The 23,731-nt window shown below is 42.0% G+C and overlaps 1 protein-coding gene across 1 annotated transcript; it reads left to right on the top strand.

The window, feature by feature from the left end:
* Positions 1-1,772: 1,772 nt before the first annotated feature.
* On the top strand, positions 1,773-18,727 carry TTC1 (tetratricopeptide repeat domain 1). The gene is made up of 7 exons (XM_033927814.1): positions 1,773-2,257; positions 4,069-4,129; positions 5,300-5,412; positions 6,621-6,657; positions 9,694-9,842; positions 12,798-12,852; positions 18,240-18,727. Exons 1-7 carry the CDS (start codon positions 1,817-1,819, stop codon positions 18,374-18,376), a joined length of 993 nt encoding a protein of 330 aa, XP_033783705.1. The 5' UTR covers positions 1,773-1,816; the 3' UTR covers positions 18,377-18,727.
* Positions 18,728-23,731: the final 5,004 nt, after the last annotated feature.

Genomic DNA, 23,731 nt, shown 5'->3' with positions numbered 1-23,731 from the left:
GCCCTTTAAAACAGTCATTTTCTTTGGTGCACGCCTCCGTGTTGCGCTCGGTTGTCTGCGCGCGCCTTTGTCCCTGCGCGCTTTTGAACTGAAACCATTAACTTTACACAACAAAGACACATGCCTGAAATGGTGCAAGCAACTTTTGACCAAATACCTAGAACATAGCGTCAGCTTCATTTGGTTAACAGATGAAAAGATATTTACAGTAGCTCCACCAATTAACACACAGAATGATCACCTGTACATGCCTTTAACACTGAATGCAAAACATCTACTAAGGACCCACCTGACCTTCAGCCAATCAGTCATGGTCTCAATCTCGAAACTCAGATTCACAGATCTGTTCTTCATCAATCCTGGGATTAAGATCAACGGCGAATACTACTGGGACATTCTCTTGATGAAGAAGCAGTTGCCTGCGATCCGTCGCATGTCAAAAGACTACTTTAGCTTCCAACAGGACAATGCCCCAGCATATCGAGCAAAGAACACTGTAGAACTGCTACATCGGGAGACACCCCCCCCCTCCCCGACTTCATTGGTTCAGACTTCTGGCCTGTGAATTCACCAGACCTAAACCCAGTTGATTACCGGATCTGGGGGCTGATACAGGAATGCGTCTACCAGACAGCAATATCTGATATCGAAGACCTTAAACAGTACCTCATCTCTGTTTGGGCTGAGCTGAAGCAAAGCGTCATTGACAAGTCCAAAGATCAGTGGCAGCAAATGCTGAGGGCGTGCCTTCGTGCAAAGGGAGCGCACTTCGAACATCTGCTTAATTGAAACATTCCTTTACGACTGTACATTTTTCTGCAAGATACGCCATAAAACATTTTAATGCATTTTTATTCAGTTGTGGTGTGGTAGGAAATATTTACATTTACATCAACTTCATTCAGCACACGACACAGTAAGGGATCCTTTTACTAAGGTGCGCTAGTGCGACCTACCAACGCCTGGAAAAGATTTGATATGTAATGTAATATAACTGCTTTCATCCAATGTTACTAAGACTATACTCATTCTGTTACTAAGTCTTACCCTAAATGTCATGTACCCTCCTGGAAATGTCCAGCTTCTTCTTATGTAATCCGCTTTGAACCGCAAGGTACAAGCGGAATAGAAATCACTAATGTAATGTAATGTAATGTAAATGCTAACGCATGCTAATTAGCACAAGCTAATTTGTAGCACACAAGGGCTCCTTTTATCAAGCCGCGCTAGCAGGGTTAGCGCGTCAGACATTTCATCACGGGCTAACCCCTGCGGCCGGCTAACGCCTGCTCAATGCAGGTGTTAGCGGCTAGCGCGGCAGGAAGTTTAACGTGCAGTATTCCGCGCTACCACAGCTTGATAAAAGAACCCCTAAGACACACTAGCGCGCCTTAGTAAAAGGACCCCTAAATTTCCTAAGAATCGGCCGAGGTCTGTGGAAGATTCGACAAAAAAACATTTTGGTGTGATTTTTTTTCAGTTCACAGTGTATTCATCATTTCTGTACAGTACAGAATTAAGCTATAGAAAATTAACAAAATATTTGTGTTGATAAACCTGGTGTACGGTAGGTGCACAGCTTAACTGAATCAGTCTCCTTGAATTCAATGGTTTTATTGATTGTACCCGACTTTCGCTACCCAATCAAATGCCCTTTCAGTTGCCCGCACCAAAAATGGCCTCCTTGGTACCTGACTCCTGAGACTCGCTTCGCAACAGCCGCGCGCATCGCGTAGGCGCAACGTGGGGTGGGGGCGTCTCTTTACGTACGCATGCGCCCTCTAGTGCCTACGGAAGCCGTTGCGGGACAGTCGTCATGGCTTCCGTCTCTGTGGCCGAAGAGGAGGCGGTGAGGCCGAAGCGTCCCTCGGCAGCCGAAGACGCGTCTGCGGGCTCCCAACGTCTGGGAGCTTCTCGGATCCCTTTGGCGGCGGAGCAGGACGACGAAGACAGCTTCTACGACTGCAGCGAGGTTCCCGGATGCGGAGTCTCCGACGAGCGGCCGCTGGCAGGGGCCGGCCCCTGGGACCAGGATTCCGGGGAGGCCCCGGGGTCCAGGGCTGGGCCCGGCCTGGAAGAGGCCATGGAGGCTGCGGGGACGGGGCGGGAAGGCTCGAGGGAGCCGGCGGGGGCCGAGCCCGGGACTGAACTCGGCCGGGAGGCCTCGGGACCTGGAGCTTCGGAGCAAAGCGAAGCGGAGTTCGAGGAGGAAGCCTTGCTGGAGTTGGAGAAAGAGCTGAGTGAGGAGGAGAGGCAGGTGAGCTGGGGAAGGAGGCAACATAGCAGCATTGATATATGGAAACCTGGTGGTTAGGCCGTTCCGGGAAGGGGTAAAGCGCGGACCTGACGGACCTCGCGGATCTAAACCCGTACGGCCTTAAAAAGCTGAGATCCGTGGCCGTGGCACTTGTAGTTTCTGTCGCTGACAGACCTTGATGAGATTTTAGCACTGACGGATCCGTCTTAGAATCTGTCAGCGCTAAAATCTCTTCCAGGTCTGTCAGAGCCAGAGACTCATGCTGGAGTTTGGAGACTTCTTTTCCATAGCACACGTCCAAAACCTATGTCCCTGCTTGTCTTGGCTTCTGCTTTGCCGCTCCAGCACTAGTGTCTGGCTCTGACAGACCTCGAAGAGATTTTAGCGCTGACGGATCCGTCTCAGCATAGGGAGGGAAAAGTGTTAGGATCCGTCAGCGCTAAAATCTCTTCGAGGTCTGTCAGAGCCAGACACTAGTGCTGGAGCGGCAAAGCAGAAGCCAAGACAAGCAGGGACATAGGTTTTGGACGTGTGCTATGGAAAAGAAGTCTCCAAACAACAGCATGAGTCTCTGGCTCTGACAGACCTGGAAGAGATTTTAGCGCTGACAGATTCTAAGACAGATCCGTCAGTGCTAAAATCTCATCAAGGTCTGTCAGCGACAGACAGTACAAGCGACACGGACCGACACGGACCTCAGCTTTTTAAGGCCGTACGGGTTTAGATCCGTGAGGTCCGCGTTTTATCCCTTCCCGGCAGTTTCTCCTGAAACTGTCCCTTCTCTCTCTTTTTTTTTGCCTTTCACATTCATGCACACATAGGCAGAAGCAGAGCATCCATGCTTTCTCTTCTTGTTTTCAAATAGTTCAGTTGCTAGATTATCACTGAACATAAGAATAGCCTTACTGGGTCAGACCAATGACCCATCAAGCCCAGTACCCGGTTCTCATGGTGGCCAATCCAGGTCACTAGTACCTGGCCAAAACCCAAATAATAGCAGCATTCCATGCTACTGATCCCAGGGCAAGCATTGGCTTCCCCCATGTCTATCTCAATAGTAGACTATGAACTTTTCCTCCAGGAGCTTGTCCAAACCTTTCTTAAAACCAGCTACGCTATCCGCTCTTACCACATCCTCTGGCAACGCGTTCCAGAGCTTAACTATTCTCCGAGTGAAAAAATATTTCCTCCTATTGGTTTTAAAAGTATTTCCCTGTAACACAAAGAGTGGTGGGCGCTTGGAATGCTCTCCCGGAGGAGGTGGTGGCAGAAAATACTGTGCTGGGTTTCAAACGCAAGTTGGATGCACACCTTCTTGCAGATCATATTGAGGGATACGGGAAATCCGGGTCTCCAAAAAGGAGCACCTAAATGGGCCTCTGCATGTGCGGATCGCCGGACTAGATGGACCTTGGTCTGATCCGGTGAAGGCGTTTTATATGTTCTTATGTTCATCGAGTGTCCCCTAGTGTTTGTAATTTTTGATGGAGTGAAAAATCGATCCACTTGTACCCGTTCTACTGCACTCAGGATTTTGTAGACTTAAACCATATCTCCCCTCAGCCGTTTCTTTTCCAAGCTGAAGAGCCCTAACCATTTTAGTCTTTCCCCTTTACCATCTTGATCACTCTTCTTTGAACCTTTTCTAGCGCTACTATATCTTTCTTGAGATAAGGAGACCAGTTGTTGTGTATCATTTATATGCTTATGAGGTAGACATTGTTTTTCTAAGACAATGGGTTAATGTTTTTCTTGCTGATAAGTTCATTGCAATTCTTTGTAACAGCACAAAATATTCTTATCTTTTACAGAGAAGACAAGAGGAGAGCACTACATTGAAAGAAAAAGGAAATGAGCAATTCAAAAAAGGAGGTAAGCTTTGGTTGGGAATGTCTAAAACTATATTCTGGATAGGCTTGTTGAAATTTAGTCCGCGAAGATCACACGGATGGGCCTGGTTTTCAGCCTATTCCAATGAATCTCTCTCACGCATGGTGAGCATGGAGAAAGAAGAAAACATCAAATGGGCAGGTGACACTGGCGAGCGAGTTAACAGAAGACAAACAGAAACCAGAGCCTGGGACCAATATGATTTGAATAATAAAATGACCAGACAACAAAAGATAGAAAACATAATTTTATTTTCTATTTGGTGATTACAATATGTCAGATTTGAAATGTCACTGTCTGACAGAGAGAGGAAAAGTCTTCTTTGTTTATTTTGTTTACACTACAGCGCCAGCATGGGGCTGGAAAGGGTGAAGAGGCTACAAAAGAAACCCGCCAGGATGTTTGAAAAAAACACCGCCGTATTGGGCAGGAATCGAATTGAAAAACTTTTTCCTTGAATCGGACAGCACTACTTTTTAGACTCAAAGAACCAATCATGTGCTACAGTATCTCATTAGGTTGAATATCACATATTATTTTATAATTCATTTTTTTTAAAACCAGAGAAGTGGTGACAAAGATCAGAACTGCAATCATATTTGATGTATAATCATTAGAGGGTCCTAGAAAGCAAAAAGGCAGCTGGTTTGCAAATTCCAAACTGGCAGAATGAGAGCAAACTAAAAACGTGCAATAGTTCAGTAAGTTTTTATTATGGCAATAAGAAGTGAGGGATCAAAAACAGATGCCTGACTTGGCCAGGTTTCAACCTACCTAGGGCTGCCTCAAGGACAATAATAACCAGATCTCTGTAGATTTCAATTAACACCAATCTGGTTTTTAACTTCCCGCCCTGAGGAGAGGAATGGTGGCCAGCACAAGAAAAGACTTAAATATAAATCCAGATGCAATTTTGAAGTATTTTTAATGGTCCAAAATTCTTGGGGTATTGGCTCAGCCTGTTCACACATCACTGCCTTTGCTCATGCACTTCAAATGTGCATGTGTCATTTGCACCTGCAGTTTGTATAATCCTGTTGCTTGTTAAGTGTGTAATTTTTTATTTTGATGCATTGTATCCAAGATAATAAAAATTATAGATGCAAATGAAGTGAGAAATAATTAACCATTCCCTTCATTTTCTAATTTCAGAATACACAGAGGCAGATGCCCTGTACACACAAGCTCTCCAGATTTGTCCAGCTTGCTTCCGAAAAGAGAGGTCCATTCTGTTCTCTAACAGAGGTGCTGCCAGATTGAAACAGGTATGGTAACTAGATAGAATAAATAGAAGGATGAATAGTATGGTAGACAGAAAACATGCTGTTACTTATTCCTTTAATTAGAATAACATCTAGATTGTCTTTGGATAAATGGCTTTGTATCTAGGATCTACTGCTTCCCTAGGATATTCAGGTTTGTTTTGGTCTGACTCTAGAGTGTTTTGGCTACCTGATTATTTGTCTACCGTGGAAAGTAAAAGGAAGTACTTGTATCACTAGTCTGTACTCCAGCTTCTTAGTATTAATACCACAAAACCTACTTGATGTTGAACCAGAGCAATGGTGCCAAGTAAACAGGCATTTGGAGATTCAGATCTCCCATAAGAGCCATAGAAGAGACATGTTGCTTCTGAGCAATAATACCAAATAAAGGGCTAGTAAACTTTACCATGATGGTTTTCATCGGTACTTACTCATTAGATTCTGGGCTGTTTAAAATACCATTTTTACTCACCATAGCAACTGGCTAAGGAAACAAAAACTAGACTGTTCAAGAAAGCTGAAATTAGGTTGGACGTTCATCTTTCAACATGACTGGTGTGCGTAGTTGGCAGAGCGCTATTGTAACACTCAGTTGAAAATACTACCAAAAATGCCTCCAAGTATTCACTTGGGCATGGAGACTTACCTAATTGCTGGTTTGTTTGTTTTTTTGGGGGGTTGTGGGTTTTTTTTTGGGGGGCAGGTGTTAATGTCCGCACCTAGAGTATTCAAGTACCCACGCATATTGGCGTGTTGTATCTACACATGTCTTTGTGAATTATGACCAAAGTACATGCTGTTGTATTATGGTATTTACTCTTTATACTGTTCAGTATTTTATAAGAGGCCATTCATATGACTTTCACATGTGAAAATGACTATAAAATTACCTCCTAAAAATACATAATAATGTGTGTGTTTAATCTGGGTTATTGCATTGCTGTTCATTAAGAATTCAGTGCTGCTGGTGAATAACATTATTATACATATCCTATCTGAGAGATTTTTTTTAAGGTGGTATTATTAACCACACTCAATTATTTTATACAAATAAATTTAGCCTGCATCATTGTACGTGTCTCTGCAGTTCTCTTTGTTTTTGTTATACATATCCTATACCATTTATTAAATAGGCCCCATAAAATTAGTATGAAAACATTTCACTTTGCTCAAGATGGTAAATATTAATCAGACTGTTTTTGTTTCAGGACAAGATGGATTCTGCTATAGCTGACTGTAGTAAAGGTAAATGTTTGACATTTTGGATGATACAGAAACAGATGTATGTCATTTGTCATCTGCATTGGTTATCAGTACAATATAGGATCAAATTCAGATTTGCTTGCATTATTTTTAAGGCACAGGCTGGCCAATGTTCATCATCGTTAAGTGCAAGCTGTCTTCTACTTCATAATTTAGGCACCATGAGATTTCACAAGAGCGAAGTCTTATTAAACCCATCATTAAAAATCTGTCAAATTTAAAAGACATCATGAATGCTAAAATCTGGAATGATTTTTCAATGGTAATTAGCCCGCATCTGGAATACTGCGTCCAATATTGGTCGCCGTACCTTAAGAAGGATATGGCGTTACTCGAGAGGGTTCAGAGGAGAGCGACACGTCTGATAAAAGGGATGGAAAACCTTTCATACACTGAGAGATTGGAGTTTCCCTGGAGAAGAGGAGACTTAGAGGGGATATGATAGAGACTTACAAGATCATGAAAGGCATAGAGAGAATGTAGAGGGACAGATTCTTCAAACTTTCGAAAAATAAAAGAACAAGAGGGCACTCGGAAAAGTTGAAAGGGGACAGATTCAAAACGAATGCTAGGAAGTTCTTCTTTACCCAACGTGTGGTGGACACCTGGAATGCGCTTCCAGAGGGCGTAATAGGGCAGAGAACGGTACTGGGGTTTAAGAAAGGATTGGACGATTTCCTGCTGGAAAAGGGGATAGAGGGGTATAGATAGAGGATTACTGCACAGGTCCTGGACCCATTGGGCCGCCGTGTGAGCGGACTGCTGGGCACGATGGACCTCGGGTCTGACCCAGTGGAGGCATTGCTTATGTTCTTACCTATTGCCTATTTATGAAATTGCTGAATACCTATTTCTTTGAACAATGGGCTTCACTCAAACCGTGATGTTTAGCAATATTTATAATTTTCAGTATTTTTGTTATAATCTTTTGTAAACCACTTTGAATCCAGTAGGAGATATAGTGGTATATAAGACACCATTAGCATTATGCCAACAATTCTTAAAACTGTAGGCCACAACTTCAAATGAGGTCATGAGAATGTCTCTACTGGAAGAAAAAAAAAAGGTCAACACTTGCTCAGAGTAAGCAGACTATACTTGGGAGCTGCTCTACCTTGCCACTCTTATTGAATGAATCAGCTAGTCTCCTTAGTGCACAGCTATTGGGAAGGTAGTGTGAGGAACTGCCATTTTGAGGCTGCATCAAGCAAGTGGTGGGGATGCAGTACTAATACACATCATATTATATCATGCTTATAATGCTTATAACCCTTGATCTTATTTTAAGCGGTGCAGTGTTAAATCATTTGTATCGGTCTACAGTGTATTACTTCAGTCATAATACATGAGCATGTCATGCCTCTGGGGTTTGCGTGCATCCAAGAAGCTGAAAGCTTTGCTTTCAGTAGTTTCACTACTAGCAGGGTCTCCCAAGGCGGACAGGTTTCAGAGGAGATGTCAAACGAACAATGTATCGCCCATCTAGACAGGTCAGATGGTCAATGTTGGAGGCGGAGGATCACAAATTTATACTGCACAGAAGAAAGGCCCGGCAATCTACTTCTGTATTCTACCGTGAAAACTTGATGATGATCATCGAGTTGCTAGGACTCGAACACGAGTCAATGGCACCTACCTACACCTAACTCTGCTGTTGCTATACTTAGGCATTTCAGTTATCATATTGTATAATTCATGTTTATAAATGGTTGTTCATAAAGAGGCTGATTCTATAAACGGCATCTAAAAAAATGCTTGGGCGCCATTTACAGAATTGTAGTACCTTTGTAAAAACTTAGACGCCTGAAATGTAGGTGAGGGTTTGTAAGGTCTACATTTCCGGCAGCTAAGTTTTTGGAGAATTGCACTTAGAGAGGCCTAAGTCATGCTCAGCCCATAGAAACACCCACTAAGACGATAGGTGCCTATCGCCCAATTAAATTTTGGAGGGGCCAGTTATTGAGGCTGTTAAGGGTATTTTGCCAACTGAATTAAGCGCCCTTTATAGAATCAGCCCCTAATAGTACTTTTCAAGCTGTTCCTGGTGTACCCCCCTAGCCTCTTTGACAGGATATTCTCAAGGAATATGTAAGAATGTAGCTCTGGATTTTATCATTTACACTACCCCCCCCCCCTTTTCTATTCTTTTCATTGAACTTGTTAACCTTTTTTTTAAAAAAAAAAATTTGATTATATCAAATAAATTGAACTTGATGGCATTGGTCCACCACTGGGGTAATATGCTTTCTGTGGCTGTGCAAATGGGTCATGGTCACAGAAAGATTGATAAGCACGCTTTAGGAGAGAACATTAGCATGCACTATTTCCAGTGCTTTCTAAGTTAAATCTTACCTCTTGCTTATTCATTATGGATATCCTGGCAAAAACAGCTAGCCAGAACTAGTTTGAGAAACACTGGTTTATCTTGCACTGCTTCTTTCTGATTGGTCTGGGTGCAGTCATAGTAAAACTCTTCTAGTCCAGTAATTTGTAATGACCATACTGAGCATCAAACACTCCTCATTGTCTGCTCTATTGCTGAATTAGAGTGTTTTCTCCTTTTCTGTCTTTTCTTTTTTTTAAAAAAAAAATTCTTTATTCAGTTTTAACTCTTGCAACAAGTGTACAATATTCAATCAGATAATTCGTACAAATCACTTGACATTCTAACAATTATTGTCAAATGCATATAAAAAGACCCCTCCCCCACCCATCCCATTCATCAGGAATAAACCCATTAAATCACATAACATACTTCCCCATCCCCACATTAAATATAGTTCTATGTAATAAAAAGGTGTCTAATCATTAGAATATGCAATCAATGGTCCCCAAATCTTTTTGAAACTATTATAATTTCCTTGCTGTATAGCAAGCACTTTCTCCATTTTATAAATATGACAAACTGAATTCCACCAAAAGGTATGATTAAGTTTAGTATAGTCCTTCCAATTTCCTGTAATATGTTGAATGGCAACCTCCGTCAGTATTAACAAAAGTTTTTTCTTTATTTTTCAGCAATTGTATTAAATCCTGATTACATCCGAGCTATACTGAGAAGAGCAGAGCTGTATGAGAAAACAGAGAAACTGGATGAAGCTCTCGCAGACTATAAATCGGTGTTAGAGAGAGATCCCTCAGTTCCTCAGGCCAGAGAAGCTTGCATGGTGAAGTCTTTTCTTCCTCTTAAAGACAGCTAGCAGCGCTCTTTGACCTAAGCGTCCTGTATGTGCATAGTGATCTAAAGGTTTTAATGTGTGAGAGATTGGGGGTTGGATGGTGTTTTGTGAGGGATGGTAGGGGTGATCGATCTTTAGGTTTGCAGGTCAAGCGCCTTGAGCCTGTATTTACAGCTAATCAGCAGATTTTAAGAACATAAGAATAGCCAAACTGGGTCAGACCCATGGTCTACCTAGCCCATTATCCTGTTTCCAACAGTAGCCAATCAAGGTCACAAGTGCCTAGCATGGAATATTGATACTATTTTGGGTTTCTGCCACCACTCCAAGAGTATACTGAAGGGGTAACAAAATCAACAGATAAAGTGTTGCTGTTGAGTGACTAAATAAAGTTAGTTATATACAAAAAAGTCACTACATGAAAGATATTCATGAATAATTTTCTCAAAAAACAATTCAACAAGTGTCAATTCTTAACTTGTAGAACTCTGCTCAGAGACATGAAGGCAATGTGTTCTGCCTCACCACCCAATCATTGCAGTGTTCAAAAAATTTTTGCTCCAGTGTGAGATATTCCCCTTAACTGCTATGTTGCTAGCTACAACGGCTATGCTTAGCTTCTTATGCACATCTAAAAGTTGAAAGGCAAATTACTCAAACTTAGCTTTGAAATAGTAGCAGGTTCCGACGTGCCACGTTTTGGTCCTTCGTCAGGGAACCGACAAACAAACACAGTTAAACTGGAGGTGAAAGCTCATGGGGAAAACAGTTAGCTTGTATTATCCAAGCGTAGTTTCTTCTTTAAGTACAAGCTAACTGTTTTCCCCATGAGCTTTCACCTCCAGTTTAACTGTGTTTGTTTGTCGGTTCCCTGACGAAGGACCAAAACGTGGCACGTCGGAACCTGCTACTATTTCAAAGCTAAGTTTGAGTAATTTGCCTTTCAACTTTTAGATGTGCATAAGAAGCTAAGCATAGCCGTTGTAGCTAGCAACATAGCAGTTAAGGAGAATATCTCACACTGGAGCAATTAAATTTTTTGAGCACTGCAATGATTGGGTGGTGAGGCGGAACACATTGCCTTCGTGTCTCTGAGCAGAGTTCTACAAGTTAAGAATTGACACTTGTTGAATTGTTTTTTGAGAAAATTATTCATGAATATTTTTCATGTAGTGACTTTTTTGTATATAACCACTCCAAGAGTAAGCAGTGGTGGCTTCCTCCATTTCTTTATCAATAGCAGACAATGGACCTTTCTTCCAAGAACATTTTTAAACCCAAATACGTTAGCTGTTGCTACCACTTCTTCTGGCAACGAGTTCCTAACCTTAACTATTCATTGAGTGATAAAATATTTCCTCCTATTTGTTTTAAAGGTAACATAGTAAATGATAGCAGATGAATGTCCAGCGGTCACACACATTATACATTCATGGTTAAATGCTCTTTAATATTTCTGGACAATAGACCATAGAAGTGGGGAAAGCCACTGCTTGCCCTGGATTGGTAGCATGGAATGTTACTACTATTTGGGGTTCTAGAATCTTGCTGCTCTTTGGGTTTTGGTCAGGTACTCCCGCTATACTCAAGAGAGGAGAAGAATTTGGAAAAATTTAAGAGCCAACTTAAGAGCTTTCTTTTTAAAGATGCGTTCAATACTTAATTGAAATGTTAATTTGCTCTTTCGTTAATTGCTCTTTTGTCTACTTTTATTTTACCTATTTATTTGTCCTTCAATTCCTGTTGTGTTTTACTTTTAATTGTTGATTTTTTCCTATCTAAGATTGTATTTCTATCCCACCTGTCCTATTGTATTCTTGTCTTATCTTAATTAGTTTGTTTTGTGACTTATCCCCTTGTTAATTATATGGTCTATTTTATGTATATTTTAGACAATTTATTTTACCAATTTGTACATCGCTTAGAATTTGGAATAGGCGATTAATCAAATAATAAATAAACTTGAAACTGGGCTTGATGGACCATCGGTCTGACCCAGTAAGGCTATTATGTTCTTAAGCCCGCCCGGCGTTGTCTTTAGGTTCCCACTGCTGGACTTGCCATTGAAGCCCGCTCCAGCCTATCCTAACCATCCTGTCATTGGAGTTTCTATCAAAGCCCTCCCCGGCTCATCCATGTAACTTCAGTGAGTGTCCCCTACTCTTTGTAATTTCCGAAAGAGTAAAAAAATCAATTCACATTTATCTATTCTACATCACTCAGGATTTTGTTCACCTTCTCGAGTCACCCAGCCCAGGTTTGACTTCAACAGTCCTCAACTGGAGACCATACATTGGAGCTTTTGCCAGATTCCTAATTCTGGGGCTATTAAATGATTGTTCTGAGTGAGGAAATGAGGTGATAAATTTTAAAGCTATGAAATGGAACTCAAATTTAGAATTGGCTGTAGGGAATCCATAAAACAATATCCGGAGTTTTTAATGCTGTGCCTGCATTACTCTATGGTTGAAAAAAGCAAAACTATTACTTGTTCCTACAGGTCTCCAGTGTTTTCTTCTAGCTGTTGTGGAATAACTTTTTCATTTACATTATATTAGTGTTTTGAGTGAGAGCTCAATGCAGTTCATGTAACACATTCAGATTGTCTGTGTTTCTGAAGTTAGGACTAAATAGCCCATCTGTAGAAATTACTAACATTAACCTTTGGTGAAATACTTTAGTAAACCTTTGTGATTGAGAATGCAAGCTGCACTTACTGCACCTTTGGACCTGTGACAATAATATTACATTAGAAAACATAAAGTGTGCAATGCATAGCAGAATTGTGGTGACTGATTGAAAAGCAGATTTTAGCAGGGAATATGGAATATATTAAAAAGTGAAGCAGTAGAATGACACACATGCAAGGAAAATAATAACCACATATATTTGTAAATGCTTTGCTTTCATTAATTTTCTTTGCGTCCTTCCATATTTTTTTAGCGATTACCCAGACAAATTGAAGAAAGGAATGAAAGATTAAAAGAAGAAATGTTAGGTAAGTAAAAGCTACAGAGAATGTGCTATATATAATGACTATTGTTGAATGAAAACATGTCTGGATTTATATACATAGAATAGGTACCTCCATGCGTACTGACCTGCAGTGACAATGGGAGCTGTGTGGGCCATCTAGACATTAAGAAGCAATGTGTTATATATATGTCAGGATGTGTTGTAGAAGGTGGGAAGATGTTTTCATAGATGGAGTGTATGAAGGTAGAATTGCCTGTGTTATGGAATGATTTGTTGGAGGGATGTGCAAGTGTTTATTTGGTATAAAAATGAAAATTTGATAAATATAAAATAAAAATCCAAGTCATAATATATACAGTGGTACCTCGGTTTACGAGTGCACCGGTTTGCGAGTGTTTTGCAAGACGAGCAAAACATTTGCAAAATTGGTGCCTCGGAAACCGAGCATGGCTCGATTTACGAGCACCCCCCCCCCCCCCGCAATCCGGCACCCCCTGCCTCGAACCGGCACCCCCCCGCCACGATCCGACCCCCCCCCCCGACACGATCCGACATCCCCCCCGACACAATTGGGCACCCCCCCGCCGCTTCTTACCCTCATCTGGGCTCTTGAAGATCGGCCTACTCGTCTGCTGGGCCTTGAGCATCTGAGCATGCTCAAGCCTGCGAGTTCACGTTCAGAACGTGAACTCGCAAGCCTTGAGCATGCTCAGATGCTCAAGGCCCAGCAGACGAGTAGGCTGATCTTCAAGAGCCCAGATGAAGGTAAGAAGCGGCGGGGGGGGGGGGTGCCCAATTGTGTCGGGGGGGATGTCGGATCGTGTCGGGGGAGTGGCCAATCGTGTCGGGGGGGGGGTCGGATCGTGGCGAGGGGGTGCCGGTTCGAGGCAGGGGGGGTGCAGGATCGCAGGGGGGGGTGCCTGATCGCAGGGGGGGGCCTTCGAGGGGAGCAATGCCGGTTCTCGGGGGGGGGGGAACGCATCAAAGCGAGTTTCCATTATTTCCTATGGGGAAACTCGCTTTGATAAACGAGCATTTTGGATTACGAGCATGCTCCTGGAACGGATTATGCTCGTAATCCAAGGTACCACTGTAATTTAAATAATGAAAGACAATACTTTACCTCCAAGCAAAATGGCCTCCTCAGCCAATGAAAACAAACTAGAAGCCAATTTTGCCAATTTTGTAACATAACAGCTAAGAGTTGCATAAGAATTATCGTGCTGAGAAAGGCACAAGGTCCATGAAGCCAAGTATCCTGTTTCCAACAGTGGCCCACCTAGGTCCCAAGTACCTGGCAAGATCCCAAGGAGAAAAACAGATTTTATGCTGCTTAACCTAGAAATAAGCACTGAATTTCCCCAAGCCACCTCAATAATGGCCTAAGGACTTCTCCTGTAGGAAATTATCCAAACCTTTTTTAAACCCTGCTGAGCTAACCACTTTCACTACATTCTCTAACAACAAATTTCAAAGTTTCACTACCTGTTGAGTGAAGAAAAATTTGATCTGGTTTGTTTTAAATGTATTACTTAGTAGTTTTCATTGCATGCCTCCTAGTCCTAGTATTTTTGGAAAGATTAAACAAGTGATTCACATCTGTTCGTTCCACTCCACTCAGCTAATGATCTGTCTTCACAGAGAGGCTAATTTCTAAGGAGCTTACTATCCCAAATTTAGGAGCATTTTTTTTTTTTTTTAATAAAGCTGCAGAAAGCACTAACACGTGTTTACCGCAGCTTAAAAAAATGGCAGCTCGCAGTGATTTGGAGATGTGCGTGCGTTACCCACATGCTAAAAAAGCACAGTTACTTACCATAACAGGTGTTATCTGGGGACAGCAGGCAGATATTCTCACATGTGTACATCATCTACTGAGCCTTGTATGGACTGTGTTAAAAGGGAGACAGGATAAAGCACAAATTTTCATCTTCCACTAAAAACACAGAGTCAGTTTCAGCTGAAACCATGGCTGTAGCCTTTCAGCTAAAATCAGGTAGAAAAGGTTTTTGGTTCAGTTTCAGCACCATAACTCAACCCAGAATTTGGCCAGCCTTTAAAACAAATACCCAGGAACAATTTGCTATACACATCTTAAAAAGAAAATAATAAATACCCCTGGTTTCCATCTATAGCTCCCAGCTGGAATCTACAACCCATCCTGGACAATGCAACCATCTCACAAACCTTGATGGCACTCTCTATCATGGTGTACCAATAGCACTCCACCACCCCCCAACTTGAAAAAGCAATGACAAACCATTCAGTGACTGGACCCTACCTGAAACCCACGTTCCAACTCTGTCCTCACATTTCCCTGGGTAGCACTATCACAGGATACAATATTTACCCACTTTTTCTCTAGTGCCATCATCTATAAGCAATGCTCATCTGCTTTGTACATAAGGATACACAGGTCAGCACTTAAGAAAAAGGATAAATGGATACATCCAATATTAGAAATGGCAACATTCAAAAATCAGTAGGGAGAATTTCAGCATTCCAGATAGAGCAGGGGTGTCAAAGTCCCTCCTCGAGGGCCGCAATCCAGTCAGGTTTTCAGGATTTCACCAATGAATATGTATGAGATCTATTTGCATGCAATGCTTTCATTGTATGCTAATAGATCTCATGCATATTTATTGGGGAAATACTGAAAACCCGACTGGATTGCGGCCCTCGAGGAGGGACTTTGACACCCCTGAGGTAGAGAATGACACGGGTCCAAATTTTTCTCTGTTCCCACAGGAACTCATTTTCCCATTCCCATGTCTTTTCCTGCCCCTTGCTTCATCCTCATCTGCACAAGCCTCAAATACTATAAAATCATAAGTAGCAACATTCTAGAGTTCAGATTGTGATGTCATAATGCCTCATTCCACCAATGCCTGAGCTCCGTCCTCATCTGCACAAGCCTCAAACACTTTCAAATCCTAAGTAGCAACATTCTAGAGTTCAGATTGTGATGTCATAATGCCTCATTCCACCAATGCCTAAGCTCCATCCTCATCTGCACAAGCCTCAAACACTTTAAAATCCTAAGCAGCAACATTCTAGAGCTCAGATTGTGATGTCATAATGCCTCATTCCACCAATGCCTAAGCTCCGCCCTCATCTGCACAAGCCTCAAACACTTTAAAATCATAAGGGTTCGAGGTTTGTGTGGTTAAGGCAGAGCTTACAGGAATGGGACAGTGACAGCGACAAAACTCACAGGGATGGGATGGGGAAATTGAGTTCCTAAGGGGACAAATTTGTCCCCGTGTCATTCTGTAATTCCAGGACACTCTCCCAGACTTTAAGGTGTAATATTCCTCCATAGGAATGTCAGAGGAGAAATTCCAGCATGAAATTGCTGAATTGAACTTTATTACTATTCAAGCCTAAGGTGATAGTATTATGTATTCATGGCACACTACAAGTTTGAATGGACTTAACTACTCTTGAGATCATCCTTCTTTGTTCTCTCTCATCCATCACAGCAGCCAACTATGCAGCCATTATCTCTCTGTTTGCATACTCTGCTCTGCTTTTACAATTTTTCTATCCCTCTCTCCCCCCATATATTTTCCAATATATCTTACCCATGTACTGAGCGTCACTGCATGCATCTGACAAAGTGGACTCTTGATCCTTAAAAGCTCGTGCCTCAGTAAATTGATTAATGTACCACCTGCCTCTCTCAATTTTCAGCTGGGCAACCATTTTTGACATTTTGTCACTAATGTTAACAGGCAGTGCAGTTTCCCTATCTTTGATTAAAGGGGACTGAGAGCACTCGAACCACTATGAGGGCAGTTATTGGTTGGGTTTTTTTTGTTTTGGTTTTTTTTAAATAAAGGATTATTCACATGACCTCTTTTATATAGTTAATCCCACAGGTTATATACTGTATGTAAAATAATGCATGGTAACAAAAAGGTACATGAGAGGCTAGTTGAGTTTTGGTTTTGACGCCAAAACCGGCATGAAATTTGAATTTGGCTTATTTTGTTTTGGCCCAAAATGCCAACGTCTCTCCTTCCCGGACCTACCTTTTAAATCCTGGTGGTCTCATCCAAGGCAGAAGCAATCCCCCAGTTGCTCGTTTATGCCGGTTCCTGTCCTTGCTGGCTCCAATCTCAAAATGGCTACCACGACCTCCAGCGAGTCTGTGAGAAAGTCATGACAGACATTGTGACTGTGGAGCAAGCATGGAGAGGAATAACTGAGGGATCACTCCTGCCCCAATGAGGCCACTAGACCACCAGGGTATAAAAGGTAGGGGACTTATTTTTGGTTTGGGGGTCCTGTTTTTTTGTTCAGGGGAGTTGAACTGGGACATGCCTGTCTTTAGGAGAGGGGCAGGACATGCTGGTACCATGTTTTAGTTTTGATTGAAACCATGTGTTGAATTTTGGCTGCAGATTCAGTTTCGGCTTCTTTTTCTTAAGCAAGTTTGCCTAGCCTTCTTGAGTAGCTATTTGACACACCTCTCTCTCTCATCGTCAGATCAGATGAATAGATTCCTTAATATTTAGTTTCTAAAAAAAACCTGCCCAGGTGCAAAATCCCATGGGTATTTTTGCCATTATGGATTTTATGGGGAAAGTTTGCAGAAGTATAACTGCCCAGCAAACTTTACATCTTTGTTTTGTTATGCTAAATTTGGGCAGGGAAACAACTCGCATCCACTGCATAGTCTTATCCCAAACCCATATCTAGAATTAGCTCCCAGAACTGTTTCTAAAAAAATACATATTATAGAACATCACAGGTCCTTCTCATTGATTCACTATAAATGCGCCTGTTTAACTTTCAAAATCCAAAAAGGTATCCTCCCTCCCTTTATCCCTCTTTCTTGGAATTCCTCAAACCCTAATACCACCAGACTCTCCCACAAATTAAAACTATCCTTCCCCTCGCTAAAAGGCATTTCCCACACAGGAAAGCTAGGGACCTCCCTCCACTTCAAAATCACTGAGCTCTGGAACAACCTTACCTCCCCTCTTCGGAACTTGAGCTCTCTCCAAGTTTTCCGCAAACATCTGAAAACCTGGCTTTTCTCAAAAAATGTAAGTCTCCCTCCAACTTAGGAATCAAGGAAACTCTTAAATCTTGGCATCCCAAGTCCTCTAAATTTTCTTCACACTTCTACCTCTAACCCTCTGTTGTAGTTCCTTCCTATTTCTCCTACTGTAAACCGCGTCGAGCTCTACAAACGTGGAGATGATGCGGTATAAAAACCTAAGGATTAGATTAGATTAGATTCTGTTAAATACCAAGATTCTTTAATGATAATTTGCAGGTATTTAACAATCCCTGCTTGTATTTTGAATCTTGAGGGGTAGGATAGGATACTGAACCTGGGCTTTACTGAGAAAATCTCAAGGTAATATGGTTGCATTTTTCTGGTTTGTTCTACTGTAGGTAAGCTGAAAGATCTTGGGAACTTGGTGCTCCGACCATTTGGACTGTCTACAGCTAACTTTCAGGTCAATAAGGATTCCACAAGTGGCTCATATTCTATCAATTTTGTGCAAAACCCCAACAATAACAACAGATAACAAGAACTTGACTGAATCACGTGACGTGGGAGGAATTTGCAGTAATATTGCCTGCAGCACCCAGAAAACAATTTCTTTGATGTTAAACCCATATAGGTATTTATTGCAACAAAAAACAGACTCTTCATGCTCTGTCCTGAAGCTGTAATATGTACAGGAATTCTAGGACTTACTGATGATGGGATCTGCCTTTGTGGTGATCGGAGGCTTTTTCATTTGTGTGACTTTTACTTATTCGTTGCCTCCTCACACTGCCATAACCAAGAAATGGGACACAAGTTTGTGTCTGCTCATCAGCAGAGGAAGATGTTTCATTTATGAATGAGTTGGAATAAAATACTTAAAACAATGTCAAAGGCAGCAAGTGTTATAAGATCGGCACAGCCTCAGGATGAGATGTGTATACTAAGAATTATTTTGGGAGGTAATTTTACAAGAAAGAAATACAGAACTATCTGGTTAAGTGTATTATCCTTACACTAGATGTGATTAGCTGCATGTATTTGATGCAAAACCAAAAGTTGTGATGGCCCTTTAAGTACTTGTTCTTGGTAATAAAAGCTTTTTCTTGGTATGCCTTGTAGGTTTACCATAGAAAAATGTGCTATATCCAAAGCTAGAAAACTGGCAGTTGTGTGAGAAGCTATAGAAAATACACATGCATGAGATTCACCTACACCTTAATCACTTGTTCCTATTGACAGACAAGGGGGGAGGGGGAGGAAGCCACTGCTTGCCCTGGATCGGCAGCATGGAATGTTGCTACTCTTTGGGTTTCTGCCTGGTACTTGTAACCTGGATTGGCCACTGTTGGAAATAGGATACTGGGCTAGATCAGTGGTCTCACTCAAATCCTTTGCAGGGCCACATTTTGGATTTGTAGGTACTTGGAGGGCCGCAGAAAATATAGTTAATGTCTTATTAAAGAAATGACAATTTTGCATGAGGTAAAACTCTTTATAGTTTCTAAATCTTCCCCCCCCCCCTTGAAGGCCTGCATGCTCCCTTCTTCTATGCAGCATCCTCCAGCTTCCCCCCTGGCCTCCCTGTCTTAGTTTCAACTAATTACCGCAGCCTGCAGAGAGGATCACCGGTGCTGTAACGTTCCTTGCAGGCTGCCATCGGCCTCCGCAGCACATTCCCTCTGCCGCAGTCCCGCCCCCTCCTCTGATGTCAGGGGCAGGATCGCGGCAGAGGTAACGTGATGCTGAGGACAACGGCTGCCTGCAAGGATCGCTACAGTACCAACAATCCTCTCTGCAGGCTCCGGTAATTATCTGAAGTTAAGGGCTGGAGGCCAGGGGGGAAGCCAGAGGACACTGCAAAGAGCGGGCAGCACTAGTACAGACCGCAAGCCGCAAAATAGTACCTGGCAGGCCGCAAGTTTGAGACCACTGGGCTGGTTAGACCATTGATCTGACCAAATATGATTATTCTTATGTTACTGCAAAATAGTTCTTGCTGGCCTGGTGCCAATGTGTAGTGCCATTTAGAAGGTCCCTGGTTTAATCAAACTGCTTTCTGCACATCTGATTGGCTGGCAGGGTTTGATAAGGACGAATAGTCAGTCTTTAAGGGCAACACTTGAGGTCCAGAGAGAAAGCATGATGCAAAAAAAAAAAAAAAAAGTGGACTGGATGCTAGTTCACTTTTTTAACCCATTATTTCATGGTCATGTGCTTATTGTGTCATGCCTTAGTGTAGAACCAAAATTTTATGCGTTCAACAAATTGTCGGTTAACATCAAAATGGCTGCCGCGAGTTCTCATTGTAGTCTTGAGACTACAACGAGAACTCGGGAATTCACAGCAGCCATTTTGATGACGGCTTTGCACGGGGCAGGAGCATAGGAAGATCATTCCTGCTCTACGTCACCAGTAGACCACTAGGACAACAGTTTAGAACACCAGTAAGTGCTCTATTCTGTACTACAGGATCACCTCAGGCAAACAGGGTTTTTAGGATTCTTTTTGATAATCCCATTCAAACCGCGTCAGCTCAGTAACATAATATTTCAGCTTAAATGGCAAACGAGTGTAACAGCCCATAAACTAGCCTGCAAAAAGTAGTCCGGGGAGGTTCAGGCAGCCTGCAAAATCTAGAGGGAGAGCAGTAAAGAGTGTGGTTTTGGCATGTCTGAAAAATAGATGTGTCCTTCCCATTTTACAGTAGGTATACTTGATTTAAAAAAAATAAAATCCACATTGGCTTTTGTATCTGCCCCAAGGCAAGCACAAGTGCCATTTCCCAGTTGGGATCTAGGGTATCGGGCATAAGGCATGTGCAAAATAAAAATGATTCCCCACCCACCCCATCTTTTATTGGGTATACCTGGTAGTGGGGAAACAGATGTTTGATGGGTGCCCAGATCAAAATGGCAAGCAGACCTCTTAGCGGCAGGGTCATGGTACTACCAGATAGGCTCAGGCTGTCAATTAAGGAGTTGCTTCTGCCTCCCACCCCAGTGAGAACTGGGAAGAGGGTCCAGAGTTAACTTAATTTGCCCTTTTCACAGCTGATGGGTCTTCTGTCTTGTTGCTGCAGGCAGGAACCTACATCCTGGCTGCAGCAAAGCTAAATTTGAGCACATAATCTTCTTAAAATTGTGGCTCCCGTTGGATGTGCTGAAAGATTGGAGAAACTGGGGCTCTTTTCCCTGGAGAAGCAGAGACTTAGATATGATATGATATGATAGAGACTTACAAGATCATGAAGGGCATAGAGAAAGTGGAGAGGGACAGATTCATCTAACTTTCGAGAACGAGAGGGCATTTGGAAAAATTAAAAGGGGACAGATTCAGAACCAATGCTAGGAAGTTCTTCGGTGGTGGACACCTGGAATGCGCTTCCAGAGGGCGTGATAGGACAGAGTACGGTTTTGGGGTTCAAGAAGGGATTGGATGATTTCCTGAAGGAAAAGGGGATAGAAGGGGATAGATTGAGGATTACTATACAGGTCCTGGACCTGATAGGCCGCCACGTAGCGGACTGCTGGGCATGATGGAGCTCTGGTCTGACCCAGCAGAGGCATTACTTATGTTCTTATATCCTTGTATCTATTTTACACGAGTTTCTTCATTTAGCAGAACTCTTACAATAGGAATTGAACATGGCCTGACCTGGATGTTCAGTGTAAGATGGGGTTTTATAGTCACTAAGATCTTTTATTTTATTTTTTTTATTATTCTTCAGTCGAGCTGGAAAAATCATAGGAGCCATGCTAATTTGGCCACCTAAAATTCACAAAAGCAGACTAAAATAAAATAGGAGAGCAAAGTATGAAGAAAATTTTCCTGGCTCTAAGTATTTTAATAGGTGCCTAGATTGTCAATATAAAGTATTGTGGGAGCCTAGGGTTAGAAATCTAACTGCTTCCAGTGCATTATTTGTTATTTATATACCACTTATATCCTAAGTGGTTTTACATTCAGGTACTTTATCATATTTCCCTATCTGTCCTGGTGGGCTCAAACTCATCTAGTGTACCTGTGTGTCATTCTAGACAAACGGGTTATCTCCCCATGGCCACAAGCTATAGACAGAAGGAATCCACTCTGGCTTTTTTTCTCTGACCCTCTTATTTCCTAGGGAGCTCTACTGCCACCTGCAGGGCTTCCCTTCTGCACGCGAGCCAAAGGAGGGTTTCTGTTCTGCTCTGTCTTTTATTTGATTCTGTGTTTTTCAACCTTTATTCGCTTTTTTCAGGGCAATATCTGTAGGTATAAAGTACATTTGCCACAGTAGTATTGAAATAATGCTGCCTATTACAGAATATCCTAGCTCTAAGTGTGACATACTGCCATGTTTAAAATCTATTTTACTTGTTCTGATTAGTTATCTTTATTTCAAGATTCCCTGTATTCTTAATCTTGTTCCAAAAGAAATACCCCCTCCTTTACTAATGCATAGCGTGGGTTTTAGCACCAGCAGCGACAGTAACTGCTCCGATGCTCATACGTATTCTATGAGCATTGGAGCAATTACCGCCACTGCCAGCGCTACACATTAGTAAAAGAGGGGGATCGTTTTCAATAATTTTTTTAAAATTTTGTATCTTTTACTAAAAACCAGTAGCAATATAGTACATGTTCAGAGTTCTAAAAAATGAATAGCCCAGTTTTTGTTTTTTTTATTGTAAAACACGATCCTGTTCTTTTAGTCTCCTACTGATGATATGGATAGGTACACCATTGGCTGGTTTTTTGGAAACCCCTTTCGTGTTTGTAGGTTTTTTTCTCCTTATCAGCAAGAACTAAGGCCACAAATATTGCTTGTTTTGGCAAGATCTACAACATATTCTTTTGTGGTGTACATTGCAGTTACTTGTGTAAGTATGAAGGGGGGATGATAAATTTATAATCATAAATAAGCATGTTTGGCAGGTATCAAATTTATTCCTTTTTTATTAAAGTGGTACGTGATACTGGTATGCCTTATGGACAAAGCCTCTGTTAATTCTGGTTGAGGGAGAGGGCTTCACATGGATTGCTATGAGGACATCGATTTCCTGCCTTTTACTCTCAGGCCAGCAACTGAAGACATATTGATCTTGCATACCACTTTAAAGTGCCTTTGCTGTTGGAAATGAGCATCTATAAGTAAAGATTCAGTAGTGCATCAAGTCTAGGGTTACCAGACAGTCTGCATTTCCCCAGACATGTCTTCCTTTTCGAGGACATGTCCAGGGGTCCGGATGGCTTTTTAAAACCTGGCATTTTGTCCTGGTTTTGAAAAGCTTCCTCGAACTCGCGTTGAGCAGGGACTGGGATGGGATGAGGCTAGAGCGGGATTGGGGGCATAATGGAGCGTGGATGGGTAGAACTGGGTGCGGGTCTAGGGGTCCAGATTTTACTCTAATCAAGTCCCTCTTAGAAATAAAGCTTTGCATTCTACAGTGAGCACAATACACAGCTATGAATGTGTTCTGTTGTGAATTGTGTCACCCTGAGCAATGTATTCTGGTTGATCTGCAAAGATTCTGGGATAGCCCTTACAAACATAGTGGGTGACTGTACCTAGTGTCCGATGCCAGGCTAAAGAAAACAATACCCATAAGATCCAGGAGAAACTGCAGCCATAATATTTAAGAAAAATCAAGACTTTATTTGAATAAATGTTACACAACATTCTTCCACATTTAACTCTTGAGCAAACCTGAAACCAATTATTTCATCCTTTTCAAGTCTATGAAATGAAGAAGGCAAAGTGGCTGTTCAAAATACTTTTTTTTAAAAAAAAAAAGGATGGGTGGAACACAGCTTAAATATTAAGCAGCTAAAGCAAAACAGTGGAAAGCAAAAATACAGCACTGTAACGTCTACATTGTTAAACATCCCTGACGACAAGTTCATTTAG

Source organism: Geotrypetes seraphini, chromosome 18 (assembly GCF_902459505.1).
Source record: "Geotrypetes seraphini chromosome 18, aGeoSer1.1, whole genome shotgun sequence".
NCBI lineage: Eukaryota > Metazoa > Chordata > Amphibia > Gymnophiona > Dermophiidae > Geotrypetes > Geotrypetes seraphini.
The sequence above is the reverse complement of the archived record's forward strand: the minus strand, read 5'-3'. Positions and strand labels throughout refer to the sequence as shown.